The sequence below is a fragment of the Manacus vitellinus genome, unplaced genomic scaffold (genome assembly GCF_001715985.3).
Source record: "Manacus vitellinus isolate BGI_N305 unplaced genomic scaffold, ASM171598v3 scaffold_8_pilon, whole genome shotgun sequence".
NCBI classification, from domain to species: domain Eukaryota; kingdom Metazoa; phylum Chordata; class Aves; order Passeriformes; family Pipridae; genus Manacus; species Manacus vitellinus.
The window spans coordinates 11700539-11720395 of record NW_021940864.1 but is presented as its reverse complement, the minus strand read 5'-3'; the positions used below and the strand labels follow the sequence as shown (position 1 = coordinate 11720395).

Here is a 19857-nt window from a genome sequence, read left to right as displayed (position 1 = left end):
ATTAAAATTGCACTTCCTATGTCATAGATAATGGACTTTATGAGCTTCTGCTCTTTTTGCTATATGGTTGAGTGCTTCATTGTTACTGTCTTTTGCTAGAGGTACAGGTTGTTACCTGAGAAATGTCAAAGTATCTCAGTAAACACAGTATACAAAATAAACTGCAAACAGAAGGTAATGATTAAAAAAAAACTCAAACCACTTTTTCCTGATTTTCAAAACAAGATACTACTGCTCAACAGCTCTATTACTTACCCTTCCATCTTTATCCACTCCAGCTAACTGTCCTGTTGCAATTCTAATTTTGTCTGGATGAACTGCAAGACTAAGACAGACAGAAATATGACTTGCTTTTGCTGTCATAGGTCTTCAAAACTGAGAGGTTTTTTGTAAATTTTTGTTTCTTTGTTTCTCAACAGAAGCCCATGAAGACACTTATGATCCTAAATCCCACTTTTAACAAGACAGCTTGAATGTTTTTTGTCAGACTATGTCATTACACGCTGTATTGATGGGTTGATCAGGCTCTTGCAATGTTTGCTGGCACACAACTAGGAGTGCCAGAAGAGCCACCTCCACGTGTGCTCTGATCAATCTAAGGTTTGCACTAAATCAGGAGTCCACTGTAACAAAATCTATATTGTCTCTTAATGGACCTCCTGCACATTGTTATGTGTCATATTTATAAACACTACAGTGTATTTTATGCCTCAACTTACAGGTATCATGAATCTGGGGGGAAAAAAGGCAGAAAAGTTGGCTGAGGGTTTGCCTGTGTACCCAGGAGTCAGGGATTACTGCCATGTGAAATGAGTTACTGATTTAACTGTACTAAAGAAGTATGGTGCACTACCAGTGTAAGCAAAAATCTGCTCTTGCTTATCACATTTTGCTTTGGAGTTGATGTGAAAAAACAGATTTCAGAATATACATTCTCTCAGTCCTAGGGATTTTTTGACCTACCTTCTTATTTGCTTTCTCTGTAAAATCACAAAGATGAAGAAAGCCTTTGAAACAAGAAAGAGGAAGCAGGGGCGAGCCTGAAGAGGTCAGAATGATGGACACAAAAAAAATTTACAATTCAGTCCTGTTTTCTGAATGAAAGTGAAGAACACAAGACTGGCAGCATTTCTCCCACAGGAAGCAATTACATTTATCAAAACACAGCCAGAAGAAAAGAGCTTCAGATATCAAATTTTCTCCAGTCAGGTACAGTACAGTAGGGAGCTTATGTTCACCATTACATTTTGTGCACTATTCTTCAGACTAACACAGCAGCTTCAGTACCTGCCTTTGCACCCACAGTGACACTGGCTTCAATTTCCCTGCCTCTCTAATTCTTTTTGCAAACATCTTTCTGATTTCCCAGACTCTCTTAATACTTGGATGGGGCATCTTTTACAAAAATGAGAAAACGATTGCTCATTTTTCTGCTTGGTTTTCTAGTTCTCTTTTAAGGTTACACCTTTGCCATACTTTCTGTAAACAAGTGATTTAGAGTTAGGCTAACAACAATTTGTAATTTCTGAGATAACTATCTGGAATAATTTATGTAAAGATCCTTTCTTCAACCCGGCACTCTTCAATTGTCTGCATATCCCCTTGTTTTACATTTAAGCCAGCATGGACTGCTCTAGCACCATTCATTTGTGCAGTGTTTACTAAAGTGAAATCAAACAGGAAACAGCTACAATTATGATGACATTAATTAGCTTACACATATAGCAGGAGAGTACAAAAAATAATATATTTCTGCAGTAATACACACATACTTACATGCAAAGGTTATATACTAACCATTTAACGCAGTCTGTATGACCCAAGTAATGCCGCTGAGTTCTCTCCTCATAGTTAAATAGTACCACCACCGATGCTATGAAATATACAATTTCTCCGGTAGGAAGGAGGTAAACATTGGCTCGACAGTCTCGTCCACGATACCCATATCTATACACATTTTAAGTCAAGGTTTTCATAATCACTGAATACCAAAAAAAAAAAAAACAAAAAAAAACACCTCGACAAAATTTTTTTTCTTCTTCTTAAAGGATTCCCGAGGAGCAAATGCCCTTTAAGTTTTTCCCTCTGGAACAAAAGCACAGTTTCACTAGTAAATTTTAAAAATAAAACAAAACAAACCCCATGCAACCGGACTTCAGGAAACCAAACCCCTCAAGGAATGATGCTCATTGATGTTAAAAATAAGACGTGCTAGAAGTAAAGCAAATACAGCGTTGCAGTTTTGTAAGAATTTCCATGCGAAATTTCATTAGGTAACAGTAGGACTTGCTGTTATAATTTACAGCAACAGAGCTGTGCATCTGCACACTGGGCATCAGAGTATTACTTTCATTTGGCCTTTTAAAACAATTCCTAAGGCCCTACAAAAAAAGGCAAGCCTTCTGCACAGCAGCTGCCAAGTTCAGCAAATATTTCTTTAGACTGTTTTAGAGTATTTTTAAAACAAACCAAACTCAAAAGGGACTTACACAGGGAAAAATATTCTATCCCAATCTACCCAAAATATATAAAAGGCATGTTTTCTGTAGGTATATGTATGGCTCCTAATGACATTCAGAAGTCTTAAACACAGTGACCAGCCTTGGTTAGCACTGATCAAACGTTATTATTTCTTTGGAACAGGTGCCATTTTCTTCATCCAGACTATTAATGTGGCTGTCTGCCTATATTTCAGTTCCCTGGGTCACTAGGTACAATTAACATCATAAATCAGACTTTAACAGTAGCTCTACAGCCCCAAAAATATAATTTTCCTGTTATGTCCTGCACTTTAGAGAGCCTTCCGCTTCACTGCCAACTAATACACCTGCAACAGCAATGAAAATATGGGAAATACATTAAGCAATTTCAGCTAAAGGATTCCAGCTTTAGGTTCTGGTTAATCAGGTACATAAAAGAAGTTCAAAGGCTTGCATGGAGAAAGCTGGATGGAAGAAGCTGGTCCTTTCTCACAAATAAAGGTAGGTGCAGTAGTTCAAGTTTGGGAGTATCTAAACGGGCATCTCCTATCTGATAGCCTGGCCTCTGTTCTTCATGGAAAAGGGCTACCTTTCTATCAAAAACAGCACTGCACCCCTTCCAATGCCACCCTCCCATCCCCAAAAATCCCCCAGTACACTACCGTTCCTCTTCTGCAGTCCCTCCAGACCACAGGATCAGAGAAACACTTGCAAAACTAAACACACGCTGTAACTAAACAATGGTTCAAAGAGGGACATTGCATTCAGTTGTCAACTAAATCTCTTTGGAATATGGAAAACAAAACAGATTTATATCTTGCTGTCTTCCGTTTATTACAGAAGAACACAATGGCTCCTCTGAAGCAGAGATTATTCACTGGCTTGCTAAGCAAATGATATCGAGAGAAATGCTGATACAATACAATGCTGAGAGCAGAATAAAAGGATGCCTCTGTTTCTCCTCCATTACTATTAACTTTGCCACTAATTTTTTCTCTTTATTCTTCTTTTAAACACTGAAGGACCAAAAAGAAACTCCAGAAAGGCCTTTTATAAAAAAAAACAAACAACAAACCAAACCACTGAACTTTCAAAACCAATGGGCTACAAGCCAATGAAAATATTTTTTCTATCCTGAAGCATGAAGAATGCTATTCTAAGTACCTTTTCAGAGGAGAAAGGCAGATTTTGTTAATCTGCTGTATACAATACGGAGTGTATTGATAAGGATTTAGTAAGACTGACATCTTTGAACATCCATCCTAGAAAAGTGTTAATGATTTACACAAACACGTCTTTCGACAGCAGAAGCCTACAATGCTTAGCCAAGCTAAAGCTAAATATTTTGGCACCCACCACTGAGCTCTGGCATTTATGAGGCTGCAAAAAAAATGGTTACGTTTTCCTAATCCATTCCTTTCCTTTACTCCTCCTACATAATAAAATACCAGAGTGGCTGCATTTTCTAGAAGTATGTTTTTTACAAGCATGTAAAGGTACAACCTGTTTTGTGGGACAGGGAAATTGAGAGACAGCTGCCTTCATATCAAGAATGTTTCTCACAAATGACAAGTACTTTTTTGTCACAGCATTGAATATGCTTAACAACTCTAAATTTTGGAGGTTGTTTGTTTGTTTGTTTTTACTTGGCTAAAAATAGCCACAGTCCTCAGGAAAAATGATCCACTGTACATCAGAATTCAACAGTATATTTACCGCTGTCTTCAATTATTCTTAGAAAGAAGAGCAGCAGTGCTAAAAATAATCTCATAAAACGGAGTCTGAAATACCCTCCAGAAACTGAGCTACCATACACTGGGAAAAAGAATCTATAAAGTCACTGCCTGACAAAAGCAACCCTGACTGTGACCTCTGTAGCTACTAAATAAGCCAATTTCTCTATTACTAGAAATGTCAGATATGCTTTAACCAGTTCTGAAGTGCAGTAGGAAAGGTTGCACTACAAAGCAGGGATACTCAAACTAAATTATTAAATTTAAATGAAATCACTCAGGAACCAGACACAGTCAAGAGCTCAGACTTCCCCATGAACTGCTTTATCTTGCCAAGCAGCTTAGGTACTTCATCAAATGACAGTAATCTGCATGGCAGACAAAAGCTACGTTACTCTACTTTAATCTACAGGACAGGGTATCAGTAGTGGAATATACCTACAGGACACAGTTCTGTAGGCATATATAAAAAGGAGACCCCCCACCACCACCCAAACCAATCAACCAACTAAAAATCCACCCCAAAAATCTATCTGTTCCTTTCTAGAAGTTGTTCACAGTTCAGCAGCGTCTTCCAAAACAGTAATAACAAAGGAAAACTCGAATATAAACAATCATCCAGAAGCAGGAGAATTAAAGGCATTCCAAACAAAACTTATATATTGAACAATTCAACACTCAGTTGATCTTTCAGTTGCAAACCAATGACATTACTAAAATACTCCGTGAATCGTTGTCCTCATGCCTTCTTAATAAGGTGTACAAGGGTTCAATTTGCCATGATATTTGGAAGTTACAGCTGGCTTGCAAATTTGTTCCCCTTGCTAAACCTGCACATAAAGTACAAGATCTGCTGCTGCTGTACCTTCCTGTCTCCAAAATTGAAGAACAATTTTGTGCAAATTCGTAGAGACCAATATTACGCCATCATAAATTTCACTGCCTTCTCCTCATTTTCCTCACCATCGCATCCAAAAGATTCCCTACACTCATAATTTTACTGGTCTGATTTAAGATGACATTTCCTCAGATTCCAAAACATATGGACGGTTTGTTTAGAGTAGATTTATTTCACTTTAATTAGCCCTCAGTAAGAAACTGGTTTAACCTGAACTTAAGGTCCTTGGACACTAAATAAGTGTGTCCACACTGGGATTTGCACCTACTTAACTGAGGGTGTGATTTCATGATCAGTTTTCATCAGAGCAAACTGGTCACTGACACTGGAAAAGTAAAGCTGATATTCCTTCAGCGTGCCAGTTCCAGCCCTTGCATGCTTGTGGGGCAAATCAAAGCAATGTACTGGTCCTGCTTGAAAGTTAACTTTGCCAAGAAAATTACATTTCAGCCAGACCAGTGACTGACCTAATTCACTCCACAGTCACGATGCCAGCATCAGCAACAAGGAGCTGTTGGAAAGTTGGGTACCACAGCTTTACAAAGCGTGAGTAAGACCTCTGTTTTCCTTCCAGTCAGACTTTTAATCCAAAACTTTCCTCCTGACTTATGACAGTGTATCATCAACATTCCTAAAAATCTTCCTGATTTCAGCAACACTGGAAGGATCTAACTTCAGATTATTACACCCACTCAAATGCTGCCTAGACATGTTATTTTACTGAAGTACTAAGAAACTTACACAATCATGGCTTACTGGAAGAACCTGCAGAGGTGAGTGAGTGACAGGAAAACCCAACCATGTGCAAAAGCACAATTCTTAAAATGAACTTAATGTCTGATCTAGTAAACTTGGAGAATTGTTTTCAGCCACACACCTACTCAGTTCTTCAAATGATACATTTATATTAAGTGCATTTAATGCAAACTAATTTCCAAGAAATTAACCACTTCACTTTGGAGCTGAAATACAGAAGCAGTGCAAAGGATGGCTGCTTCTGCAATTCTCACTGCATATATAAGGACAACAAACCCAAGATCTTCCGTAGTTCTAAAACCTCCTAAAAATGATCAGAGATTGAAAACTAATAATGTTTCTGAATTGAAAGCCTACATTAATATAGACAGAGGCAGAGGGGGACATTTTTGAAACTCTGTAACTCTCCAAAGACACTTTCTTTCACACTGAAAATAAACTGAATTAGTTTCAACAGGAAAACAAACAAAGGAACAGTGTTTCTGTGCCTACACAGTCTGCCACTAAAATCATACTATACAGGAGCTACAAACCCTTTCTATTGTTATACTAATTTGAACTTTTTTCCCTCACTTTTAAGTAATTTTTACCCTTAACAGAGAAGACAAAACACTGGATTCTAAGGGGGAAAAAGGCAAGACAAGACAAACAGGGAACAGTGAGTAGTTACTGATATTAAGGATACACCCACTCCAGTTTTAATTTTTCAGGAGGCAGCTCTGTCCTAATATCATCATAGTTTTCTACATCAGAAGGAATGTACATTGTGATTGGTCGACCTCGCATGAACATCTTGATATATTCTCCCTCTGTTGAAACAAAAGAGCATATTAATCATGTGGCAAGTTTACACAAGTAACAAGCACAAAAGATATGAGGAATTAGCAGAGTGATGCAAATAACACCTGTGATATAACAATTATTTTTGAAATGTGAGCTTGGTAAAGGCCTAGATTTTTTTTTTTAAATGGAACACTAACACACACATACACACAGAGTAAGTGTTAATTGAATTTGTGATAGAACAGACTAAGCATGTAACATTTCAGACATGCAAGTTAAATTACAAAGGCAAATTTCAAATTCAATTTCAAATCTGAAATGGAATAAATATGTAGTCACAGTATCACAATATAAAGTATGTCAGGTTGAAAAGGATCTGAAGAAGTCTTTAAATCCAACTTCTGTCTGGCCATGAGGCCAGACTAGGTTGCTCAGGCTTTTGCGTAATCCAGACTTGAAAACCCCCAAGGATGTAGATGGCACAGCCACTTTTTGCACCTGGCACTTGCCAGCACCCTCAGGGCTGCCTCCTGCAGCCTCTCTGCCCCCAGACTGTATCCCTGCCAGGGACATCTCCTTCCCACAGGTGCTGGATCTGGCATTTGTCCCTGCTTAATTTTATGAGGTTCCTGCAGGCCCACACATCCAGCACATCAACTGGGCCCCCTGGTCTGCTGTCACCTGTGAACCTGAGCATTTTAAAGATGCTAAACAGGAGAGGTCCCGGCCAGAATCCTGCAGACTCCACTTGTCACCTACTGGCCACCAGGCAGAGTATGACCCAGTAACCACCACTCTCTGAGGCCACTATCCAGTTGAATCTTTCACCCACCCAGCTGTCCACCTATCCAAATCCTAACAGCCGAGCTAAGACACAAAGATACTGCAGGGAAAAGTGTCAAAAGGTTTGCTGGAGAATATAATCTAGAATTATATATCATCACAAACTAATACGCTAACCAGAGTTATTAAGTTACGGGAAACATTATCAGTACCTAGTATTGTATGTGGTATTGTATCCTGACAAATGGACAGAAGCCACAGCTCCTAATGACTCCAGCTATAATACTGCCCATAGCCGGGACAAAATACACGCATTTCACTAATTTTGCATCAATGAAATATTAACTTTTTGTCACTCTTCAACTTCTTTAGTAATTAATATCCATTGTTAATGCAACTGGTTACCAAAGTAATGAAATATTTTGCTGTGAGTTTGGAGTTCTGACATTTTTTTTTGTAAGTGGGGATTTGAAAATCATAGCAGACATAGGGAACTCAGAGCTCAAATCAAAATTTGAATAGTTGAGTAGAACTGGAGTAGAATAGCTGTCAATTAGCAATACAATATTAAGAAATCTCTAATCACATTTGATGCACCAACATCAGGCTCTAAAATTAAGATTTTTAAACAATTACTTTTGCATTTCTTTCAGAAGACAAACTTGAGACAGACTTCCTCATAAATGCCCAGGGAATGCTCAGAAATACTTCCCTAATTAAGCATAGGATTATTACTCAGACTATATGATTGTGCAATCTGTGCTTTGCATTCCCTAAAGCACTTAAAATTGAAATTATGAGAAATTCAGGCTCATTCCCACAGAATCATAGCTTAACAACTCAAATCAAACTTGAAGATCTAAAAGGACACCAGAAACCAGAAAATTTTGGTGACAGCAGAAGCTACATAGTGTCAAAAATAATCTCTTGCTTACAAAACATTTTTAGAAGATGCAAAGATCAAGAAATAATCAAAGTTGTGAACAAGAATAACCCTAAACCATGGTCTCTACCCTGAGAGAAGCAAAACCTGTAACTATTTTCATCCACTAACGTTATAAAGCTATCTTGTACAAAGTTTGGAAATTAATTCTTGATGTTCACGATAGACAAGATAGAAGAACAGCAATCATCAGACTACTGAAAAAATGTGGTGAATATTCTAGGTTATTTAAAAGAAATATTTCTGATCATAAGGGATTTTATTATTTTATTTATTTTATAGCATTGAAATAGTGTGAAATTCTGTTGAATACCTCCTCAACTCTGAAAACATCAGAAAGCACTAGCTTTGAATACAGCAGTGGTGATCTTAGCACACAGCAGTGATTTGGACAGCACTGACACATACAGAAAAAAAATCTGTGGTGATCAAGCCATATAATATATTCAGTAATGCCTAACCCGAGAAAGAACTACCCATGAGCCTGTGTGATTTTAACTTCACTTGTCTCTGTACTGATCAAACTTAACCAGATCAATGAATCCATGTACCTGAACATAAGCTAGTTAAAAATATTCTACTATGTGCATGATACTCACTGTGAAGATTTCACAACACATATGGCTTAATTTGTCAAAAACTTTTGGTTTTCATCTTAACACATGGTAGTTGGAGTTCTTAGTGCTTAAGAGTTTTATCAATTATCAATTTTCGTTTGATGAAACAGACCACCATTTATCAGATTTACCAAGTTACCAGATCTAAAAATATGATTAGTCTGTTCAAGTCAACCTTCTGAGACCCAAAAATTCATTTTACTTGAATACCATGTCACTTTTATCCTCAGTAAGTTTACCCTGTGCTGGAGGCGAATACAACTGAAATCTAGTGCAAAAGAACCCCACAGGTTCAAGAAATTATTCCTGAGTAGAAATTGCAATAATTGAGCAACGTAAAACTAACACATAAAAAAAGGTTGTTCTTATTAGCATATTAACACAAGGAAAGCTGAGCCGTATAAGTACAGTATGAAAGGAATAAATGTTGAAAAGATGAGAAATAGTTGTCTTGCTTCTTTCTAAGAACAAACACAGATCCTTTGAAAAAGAACCTTGCGAGTCCATCCACTGACAGCAGTAGAAAGCTTGTCTCAGATAAAATAAAAAAGAACAAAGAAAATCACTTCCGGGCAGCTAAATTAGAAACAATAGTTAGTTTACCAAATGTGCATCACTTAATTGCACTGTTCAGAAAAGCTAAAGATTGGAGCTGTCACTAGTTTGACACAAATGTTTAGATAATTAGTCCAAACTAGTAACATGTCTCATTTTTCCACCAATATATTTTTTATAGTATGTATTTTCAGATATAAAATAACATCAGCCAAAACCAAGACTTATGTATTAACAATGACCTTTCTATTAAAATCTGGCACCCTCACTCTTATAAATTAAAGCCTGAGGGTATTTACAAAAGATCGCTCATTTGTGCAAGTCAAATTCTTGATTTAACACTGAGCTTGACACGTCTGGTTCCACCAGATCAGTGTAAAATGACACCACAAATTTAGGATCAAATTCCTCATTGTTGCTTAGAACAGTGGAGACAAGCTGCAACTAAAATTCTTAAGGATGGAAGCAGTTGCACCTGTCGGACTTTGAAGATGAAAGAGATGAAGAGTCCAAGAGCAATTCAGTCAAGTCTATGGCCAGAAGGGGCTCTCCTGGAGCTCAGGGAAAAGGATATCTGCAGGATATTCAGATACAAATTAGCTCTCTGAACTTTCCATTAAAGAAAGAACACTTTTTACTTTTATTAGCTAGCTGCACTCACTCAAGATTACCTTTGAAGATACATATTTAACACACTTGTTAGAAAGACATAGGTTAAGTATAACTTGATTAAGCCTCTCCCTACAGAAGAGAAAGGATTAGCAAAAAAAGAGACAACCCACTGAAAGATTTTTGTCTAAGACTGTAAATTTCCTTTTGTCAGAATAACCTGCGGGGCAGATATAATATTAATGTAAAAACCTTTTGAAACACTAGAGAGGATGGCAGTATATCAACACCACCATTCCCAAACAGGAACTAATTGCCTTAGGCCAAATTCTTGTATTTGCAAGTTAAGAAAATCAGTGATTTAACTCTTTCATACTACAGTTGCTCAAATTAATGCTCAAGAGCATTAGACTACATATCTTTCCTGCATTCTCACTACTTTCCAGTACATAGAAGAATGTCTAAACTTCTTTTTCCTTCTTTTGGAAGAAAGGAGCCTTGGTCATGTTATGACAGATAATGTATGAAAGGGAGTACAGGGAAGAAGAAGTTTTAAAGAGAGTGGGTAAAAACCCCACCGAACTCCAACCAACAAAAAATCCTTGAAAATTCTGGTATCTACCAGCCTGAAAATAATAGGTATGAAAGTAAAAACCTCTAGTCCATACAAAGGCAGGTTCAGGCCCCACTACGCTCTCTGCAGAAGCATTTGGGGAAGGCAATGTGGAAAGGGATAGGAGGGCATACCTTTAAGAATCCTTGGCACTTGCTAAATTAATTAATCTGCAACTGCAGACATCCTATAAATCCTTTCAAATATGGATCAAACCAATCAAAAAGTAAGAGTTGAAGCCCTGCAGATAGCACACCCAGGTGCCACAGATTATCCACGCCACACAAAAAGTAACAGCTCAGGCTCAGAGTTGTTACAAAAGGTAGCATCAAGTGGCTGGAGCTTCCTGGCTTCAGGGGCCAGCTCTTCACCAGGAACAGCTGTAGCTACTTTTGTGCAGCTTTGAGCTCAAATTCACAGCCCTTGCCAAACTCTGCTTGGCTCCACAGTAATTCACCTCTGGAGCCTTGACAAGCTCTTTGCACAAGCGCCAGGGAATACAGGATCAACACTCCCAATTTTTGCTCCCAGGATCGGCTCAGGCTTATTAGCCTCATGTAGCAGTCCTCTGGGTGTGCTGGACCTAAGCAAACTCCTTGCAGGTCTTGGCTCTCCGTGGCTTCCCCAGAGGTTTGGGGAAATTATTAACTCAGCCCCACAGATGCAGAAACACTTCATCCGACTAAAATGTGACCACAGTCACATGAAGGGACCCAAAACACTACTCAGAAGGAGAGACACAAAGAGAGAAGCCAGGACACGGTGAGGGCCCATGTAAAGGTGGGTTAGAGCACTGATCAGGCTTGTGGCTTTGTGAGGAATGTCCTGGCTGAGCTCAGCCTAGTCCAGCCTGATGGACCCAGAGCATGTCCCTCAGAGCCCTCCCTCTGCTTGCATCACTCTGTTTTTCACTCTGCAGGGTACTGCAGCACTCACTTTCTAGAGCAGAGTCTTGGCTGCCACTGGGTGACACAAACACACTCTACTGATTTCAGAATAGCATCCAAAAACCTCCTTCTCTCCTAGTAGTTGGGAACCTCTCGACTTCCAGGTGACAATATCACATGTCCAGGTTGTTTTCTTTTTGTGTGTATTGACAGCACGACTGCTCACTTCAGCACAGGTTTGCCCTGCCTGAAAGTGCATCAGGTGAGCATGAAAACAGCAATCCTCCCAGCCTTAATTTTGAAAAAAATAAAAACATCAGCTATTTAACTCTCTTTTGAACAATAAGGTTTCAGTCTGTCTCCACACCATCACAAAATTTATCTTTCATGATTGTTGGTGCATGCAGTATTACAGAAGAGAACCTACCAGGGTTTTGATGCATTAACAGTTTCCAAAAGGCTATGGATCTCCATTAGAATTACTTCTGATACATCCTAGGATTCCATTTGTGTTTTCATAAGTTAGTGGTTTAATTTTCATATGATTAAGTAGCATGTTATAGCCCTTTTCCCCATCATTGAATTCTGGCAGGCAACCTGTTTAGAACTTTGCTAGCAACTCCTGTATGTGTGATCTTTCACTTTGAATAATTTAACTTTGTCTTATGCTACTCCAAGCCTCAGGAACATCTAGGTCTTACTGTATTAAAATCTCAGCTTTCAACTCTATCAATTTGGACTCTCAGCTTCATGCCATTAGTGAAATTTCAGTGCTACTACTTTCCTATGTTAAGTTCATTAGTGTAAACACTAAGCCAAATAGGTCCCAACAGGCTGGAAGCAGATGTTAGCAACCAGAGAATCTACTGCAGGTTCTTTGAAAGTTTATAGGCTGATAAAAAAGAGAAATAAATATGTCAGTGAAACAAGGTGCTGCTAGTGAGAGGAAACTCCAGAAGCCTGGCTCATCTGCAAGGAAACAAGTGCATCTTCACTCACAGTAACCGTAAGCCACTATACTGACCTTGCATGCAAAGAAACTGTTGGTAAAGCATGTAACACCAAGAATCCAGGACTAAAGCTAGGGGTAAATAGAAAATTGTAGACATACAGTAGACTGGCTGAAAATTTTCTGCAAAGCCTCCTTGTATCAAAAGCAGATTACTGTTAACATAAATAAGCTATTAATCTTATATAAAAAAAAGGAGATTAAGAAAGAAGAAAAAAGCAGCACAAAGGTAGCAGTAAAATTCAACTCCCAACAATGTCTATTAATTCACCTTTGGAAGAAAGTTTAAAATCCAGCAATTCAGGGGAAGCAAGCTGGAAGGTAAGGCCAATGAAAAACACTGCAGGTGGTAACAGATAGCAAAGATATGGCAAGACAGACCATCTGAAAGGCTGAAATTAAGTGCTATCGAAGCACTTCATGGACAGTGCTTCCATGAAGTCAGCACACAAAGACTTATGCAATGGCACATAAGAATTTATTACTTTCTGTGAATCATATTCTTAGGGAAATATGGAAGGTTTGCAAAGGAAAATAATAAAAATAATAGGAACTGAAAGGAGGAGAAAAAAACATCAAAGAAGTCTCTGTAGATTAACTCAGAAATATCTACAGCGAAAAGCAATTCAGGAGACATGAAAGCTACTTTTTAGGTACATCAGAAATCTGAAGACAGTGACATTACAAAACCAAAATCCTGTTTTCCAAAAAGCATTCCTCAAAAAGAAATTGTCAAGGAATATACAGTGGTTTTGTAGAAGGATGTGAGAAGCCTTCATCCTCAATTATTGATTTCTTCAACAAAACCGGACAAAATATTAGAAAAATGTATTTTATATCCCACTGTTCCTCGTTATTTAGACAAGACACTGAGGTAGCCCTGCAAGTCTGTGCTGTAATTAACTGCTCTTAAGCTAGCAAGTGTATGCATAAAGGGAAGTCTAATGAGCATACAGCAGATTATATATATACACACACACACAGAGTAGGTAATAGTGAACAAACAGCAAAATTAACTGCTTTTCTACATGGTTTTAAGTTTAATTCTAAAAGAATCACTACAGGAATTTTGCAAATTATTAGTGACCTTTTCAGCAGGTCCCACCCCATCTAGTTTGAAAGATCAACATGGGTCGATGCATTAAAACCCTCAGCTCAGTTCTATTTGTGTGTAGCATCTAAATCTTATCCTTAAAGTGAATTACAAGCAAATGAAAAACCCCGAAGAATCCAACTAGCTTGGCCAAGCAGAACGCTCTACAATAAACTACCACATCCAGAGTACATTTATTAATCTGTCTTCACCTTCTAGTTGCTTGACCAGTGAAGTTATGTTTTTTAATACTACAAATAGCTTCTTCCCACAAGCTTTCTGCTTTCAGGCCTGTGTCCAAGAACTCTGCAGGACCACTAACCTGAGGGACAAAGGCTTAGAAGCCTGTTTCTAATTTAAATCAGCGCTAATAGCACAGAGACGAATAACCAAATTCAGCCACCATGCCCAGACCACTACACTTTAAGTTACAGAGGAATTAAAATGTAGCTGCAGGTCTGCCATCTCTCACCACACGCTTGCTGAACCTGACAAGAGGACAGCCACTGTTGCTATTGGTGCAATGCCAACCAAATAGCTGGAAAAAGCAGATTAGACAATAGACTTGCCTTGATTTGGAATGATTTTACAACTTTGCCTGGAAGCTTCTTACCATGTCTTTGGTTATTAAATTTTATATAATTTGATAAGTAAACCACAGTTACAACCTTGCTTTTTAACATATCAGGTGACATTAAGAATCTAAGTATTAACGACAGTTACCATTTGCAATGAACTAACTGAAATTTTAATACTAAACTCTAGTTTTTTATGAAAAAAAGAAAAGGACTCAAAAAGGAATACTGGACACAAACGAGCTCAATCAAACTGTATCTAAATGCTTCCTGCTTAAATAATAAAATTCTAACTTCAACAAGAACCAATGGTAAAAACTTCCAAATACAAATTTTTTTTTTGACAGTACTGATGGTTTTTAATAATATTCACTGTGCCTGAATGAGATCAAGCAGCCCAATAATGAGATAGACTGGGTCTCCATTTGCCCTCAGGGCAAGAGTGCCTTCAATAATAATCTGACAGAAAATCTGTGCCTGATGAAAAAACTGTTCCAAGGTAGTTACTGAATTTTGTACTCTCAGAGGACAGGACACATTGTCAGCAGGGTAAATTTTTTCCGTTCTGTGCTTCATGACTGCTCTGTGCTGTGAAGCTAGAGCTATAGCACAGTTAAACTAACAGAATAAATAGTACTGGAAACTAATAAAGCACAAGAGAAAAACCAACAACAAAAAAACAAACGTAGGAATGCAGTGAATGTTTCCCATTAAGTCTTTCACATATGGTTTTTATTGCCATCCAAAAAGTTTAAGTGTCCCATTACTTTATAATAAGTAAACAAGTGATTCATATATGGAGCCGCTATCACTGAAAATCAAACTCAAACACAGAATCTCAGTGAAATAAATTACCTTTTATCTTAAAATAAGCCAGGCCTTTAACTTCTGGGTATAAAAATACAAATGCTTTATGATTAATACTTTAAAAATGTTTCTGCTGAAGTGAAAAGCAAGATGGATTTTACAGGCAATTATAAACACCTGCTGGTAAAGAATTTAAAAGAATAACTTTAGTTAGGGTTCTTTTAGGGCTGCAGTAAGCACCTGTTCATTTCACTCATATTGTCATCAGATTTTCACAGAATTTTAATACCTTCTTAGAACTGGATTTTATTGTAAAAAGATTGGCCTGATTTACAAAGACAAACAAACAAACTGACGGTATGACCTCTGCTTCAGCACATATCCAGATGCATAAAGCTCAGGACTAACCTTAACATGAAGTAGATGCAATTCAACCCAAGTGGGAGAGATAAAGGCACCGAGGGAATGTGATGAACATTGTAACACACGTGGCCTCGGCATGGAGCTAAACAGAGGAAAATCAACTGGTTGCCCCCAAGGCAGCTGCAGGCTGTGGCTTCCCGTGCTGCTGCTGCTCCTGGCAGGAGAAGAGAATTGCCTAGGTCTTGTCGATATCTGTCGATATGCAACACTCTCTGGGGACTCCATATCAAACCAGTCAATCCAGACACCAAAGCTAAAGCCTTTCACTACTGAAGCTCATCTCAGATTCTCACTTATTCCTGAAGTCTTTCATTATAATAGCTAATACATACTATCAACAGAAATCAGAATGAATCTGCACAGACTGTTGCAACACAGATATTACTGCAGTAACTTCTGCTGCTAGAAAAATTGGGTTACAAGAACTAAACATGCAAAAAATATATTTATCTATATTTTGTGGTACTATACTGACATTTTCAAAACAGTTTCTTTAATAGTTGAATCAGAAAAAGGAAACAAAGTGATTCCAGGATGTTCAAAGCTACACAAAAATGTCATCTTCCATCCCATTATCCCATGCAAACACCTTCTGTTATGATAATTTGCAATTTCACAGTGATTCCAAACTTATTTTATGTGTGTATAAAGACACCGAAGGATTTTTAATGTAGATTTTCTTTGAAGCTTGACAGTTTGCACACCAGCAGCCTTCCCAAGAGCCTCTTTCACAGAATTTCCAGGTCTAGGAAGCACATTGATACAATTGCTACTGCAGGCGGCATGAGCCGGGGGCACATACAGTGTTTTACATACAGCCTAGTGAAACGAGCAGCTCTGGGGAGCTGCTCTAACTTAATTAACATCGTGCTACAGAATGCTCACCTCTAGGGGCAAAGGCTGGCAAGCCACAAAGGAGTGTTAAAGCAACTATAATTTCTCATGCCTTTGGGTTGCAGAACAGGAAGGTCCTGTACAAACACCATGAGCAAAGTCAACCCTCCATCCCACCCTGTCAAAGACAACACTGTCCCAGCTCCACAAGATTTACCTCCAGAAATCTTATGTTAACTGCCTGTGCAACTTTTCAACTTCCTGACCAGCTGGGTCAAGGTGTCAACTGGAAATTGATTTATTTATGTGGCAACTATTAACTACAAAACAAGCTAAAGTCATCTGCCCAGAACAGGATGTTGCACTATAGAGAATTGACTAGGTATTGCTAAGCTCATACTGGAAAAGATGGGTGAACCCTCTGCAAAAGTAACTTACACATGGTTACTTCTGTGGCAGAAAACACAACACAACACAATCTCACATACACAGACTCTAAAAGCTGTCAAAAATACACTCACTGGTCCATATTTTAGAAAAAATAAACCTCTGAATCCTGCTAATTGCAAGTCCATGTTAGAGGCAGAATTGTGTTTTGCCATTATACATGTTTAAAATGCAGTAAATGCAATTTCTGTGATAAGACTCTCTCCAGCTTCCATATATGTGGGGCCCTGTTATCTGAATCATGTTTCTCTTTCATTCCAGTTAGGCTGAGAACAGACTATGGCATATCAGACTTGGAAGATGCTTGTTCATCATATCCTCTGCATAGTAACACAATAGATAGCAGGCTACACGTTGAGGCCACTTAAGTTATAGCTACTGGGATGAGAGAACTTATGGATGGCCCATTCTTGGCAGAACATGTAGAATTCTAGAAGCACATTGTAAGGAAAGAAGTACTACTGAAGGTATTTTAGATTTTAGCTACATGCAATTTGGTTTTCTGAAAAGCTGTTTTTAGTAGAAAGGGTATTTTTAATATAATAGTTTTATTCAATCCTTGCAAAGCTAAATTGCAGCTGGTCTGGCCACTAGTCATTACTTTTCCTTTTACAGTAACCACTGCTGCATATATATACCGGTCCACGGCTGGCGTTAAGCAACCTGGCATAAAGAAACATTTCTTCTTTGTTCTTGATGTTTATCCATTCTCTTTCACACATCTTGTCTTTGAAGGATGCTCTTGGTAAGCATCAATTTAGAATATTTTTATACCTGTAGTTTCTCTCTGAATTAGGAAAAGATAAAGCAATTGGATTCAAATTCATTTTGCTTTCATTCCAACAATTTGTATAGTAACTTTCAAAAAATCTGAGGGTTTTTTTTCCTTTTTGAAGGAGACCAAAAGCAATCAAACTGTGAATAATGTAAACTTGCTGACAGCACAGAATCTGAAGACTACAGATTTGTTAATTAGCAGCAAAAAAGCATGAGACAGAATCTCTGTACATAGATATGTACAGCATGCACTTGGGTTACATGCTTTAATTTTGAAACCGCATGCTTCAGCACAGTTTGCAGGACATCAAAGCAGAGTAGTTTTGCGACACCAGAAGTGGATTTCTTTTGTTTTCACATCCCACCATGTTCAGACAGACAGCTCCTTTTCCTGACTAAACAAGCCAGCAGCAGAGGGTAGCCACAGAATGCAAGATTCACTGGTGCAAAGATATACACTTTAGAAGAGACTCATTTTTCATTTTAGGAGACTATGAAACCTTCCGTCTCTGTTCTTGTCTAATCAGTGTGTATATGTTGTAATACTGGCAAGACAGAAAGCTGAGATAAAACAAATCTTTTAGTTGGCAGTTCTTAATACTCTGATATCTTAGGCAACAATGCAAGACTTCTATTCAAACACATATTCCATCTCTGAGGAAATTATGTGTGTCATAATTTATTTTAGACTATCCCCAAATAATCCCAAAATAGATTGCAATATGCATATGCATATAAATTTGCAAAAGAAGAAAGCTGAAATATTTATGTAAATGCTCAAAAAGTTTTTAAGAGATCATGCACTGATGCTCTCTGATGGTGAAAAGCCAAATAGAAGATTTGTGAGAGTGCTAAATTAGAAGAAAGCAACCAAAGGGCATAGCTTTATTCTTACCTTGGCTGTTTTTTTCACGAGTTGACATTTTTGCTGGTTATGGGACAGAAATAAAATATCTTAAAACTATTTCTAAAGTCTCGCTCACACCTGCTTGCAGAAGACTGGCACATAAGTCAAAACTTTAGATTTTTGTTTTCATAACCTCTCTCTATGCACATACACACAGAGAAAATACTAAAAAAAAAAGTTCTGTTTTACAGAAGTAAATAAATCCCACAACCCGCCCATCAAAACTTTCTGTATGTCCTAAAGATCCAATCTGATGAGGCATTTCCCCATAATTTCAAAGACTCATGAACATGTCTGGAGTAATGCTTGACCAAATAAAATCTTGGAGATTATTAATGTTTTTTTACCTCTAATTCCCTGTTTCATAAGCATATGTCCCAATGTATTCATCTATAGGAAATACTATTCAGTCAAAAGCAAGTATTTTCAACTTCATCCAGTATTTAAAAATAAATGTTTTTATTTACCTTGGCTGACAATGACATCTTTGTGCCTGGGGAAAAATTCAAAATAATATTGTTAGTAATATGCACAATACTTATCAAGGCAACACCATCTAGTTTTTACACATTATTGCATTTAGCAATGTCATCAGATTCTGTGTACAGTGTAACTGTAGTACAGGATGCTAAATAACTGATCATTTTAGTTATTTAGCATTTTTACTCATATATTATTTTATGCAGTTCACTGTATCTTTCAAGTAACTTCAAGTGTCTTTGGTTCTATAGCAAGGGTTTCTAAGAATTAGTCTGATAATAACAAAATGCAAAAAGCTTCTAAAATAAATTACGGACGGCATGTTTCTTGTGCACAGAAAATTCCACTTTGAGAGTGTGAACTTGTAATAACCAAATGTTTTAAGCTGCCAAACATCCTCAGGCCTGCATGCAAAGCATTTAACACCTGCCAAAATAAGCCATCAGCATAAAACACCACAAATTTTTGTAGGAATTAACTCTATTGGACACATGGATTAAATGTAAGCAAGTTGCAGTTTCATTTAAAACAGATCTGTGCAGCATTACTGGATGTGTTCAATGTCTTCAACAGAGTACAGTTGAGACTCTCCTTACCAGAGCCAGAAATTAATTACTCACAGAAAACCTCAATAATTTTTTTCCAAAGAGGGAAGAAATACTAATTTCCAGCACCAGAGCTACTTCTTAACAGAGTAACACTCCTTGGTGGGAGAATGTATTGCATAAAACACCCTCTTGAATTCATTTGAAATTCAGCAGAAAGGTATGAGTGGCATCCAGTATTTTTAGCTGGATGGCAGTCAAATTTTTGTAACAGTGACAAAGGGTCAAGCATATGCATGAGGA

The 19857-nt window shown here is 37.7% G+C and overlaps 1 protein-coding gene across 2 annotated transcripts in view; it reads right to left on the bottom strand.

Moving 5' to 3' along the window:
* Positions 1-19857, bottom strand: part of EML4 (EMAP like 4) — an 89388-nt gene that overhangs the window by 30380 nt on the left and 39151 nt on the right. Inside the window, exons 5-9 of one of the 2 annotated variants that reach the window (XM_018085248.2) lie at positions 18997-19022; positions 18518-18550; positions 6553-6676; positions 1798-1947; positions 256-325 (exon numbers count right to left, since the gene is read on the bottom strand). In XM_018085248.2, the coding sequence (XP_017940737.1) occupies positions 256-325; positions 1798-1947; positions 6553-6676; positions 18518-18550; positions 18997-19022 (403 nt within the window). The remainder of the gene's footprint in view (positions 1-255; positions 326-1797; positions 1948-6552; positions 6677-18517; positions 18551-18996; positions 19023-19857) is intronic. The other variant, XM_018085249.2, reaches the window with a different exon arrangement.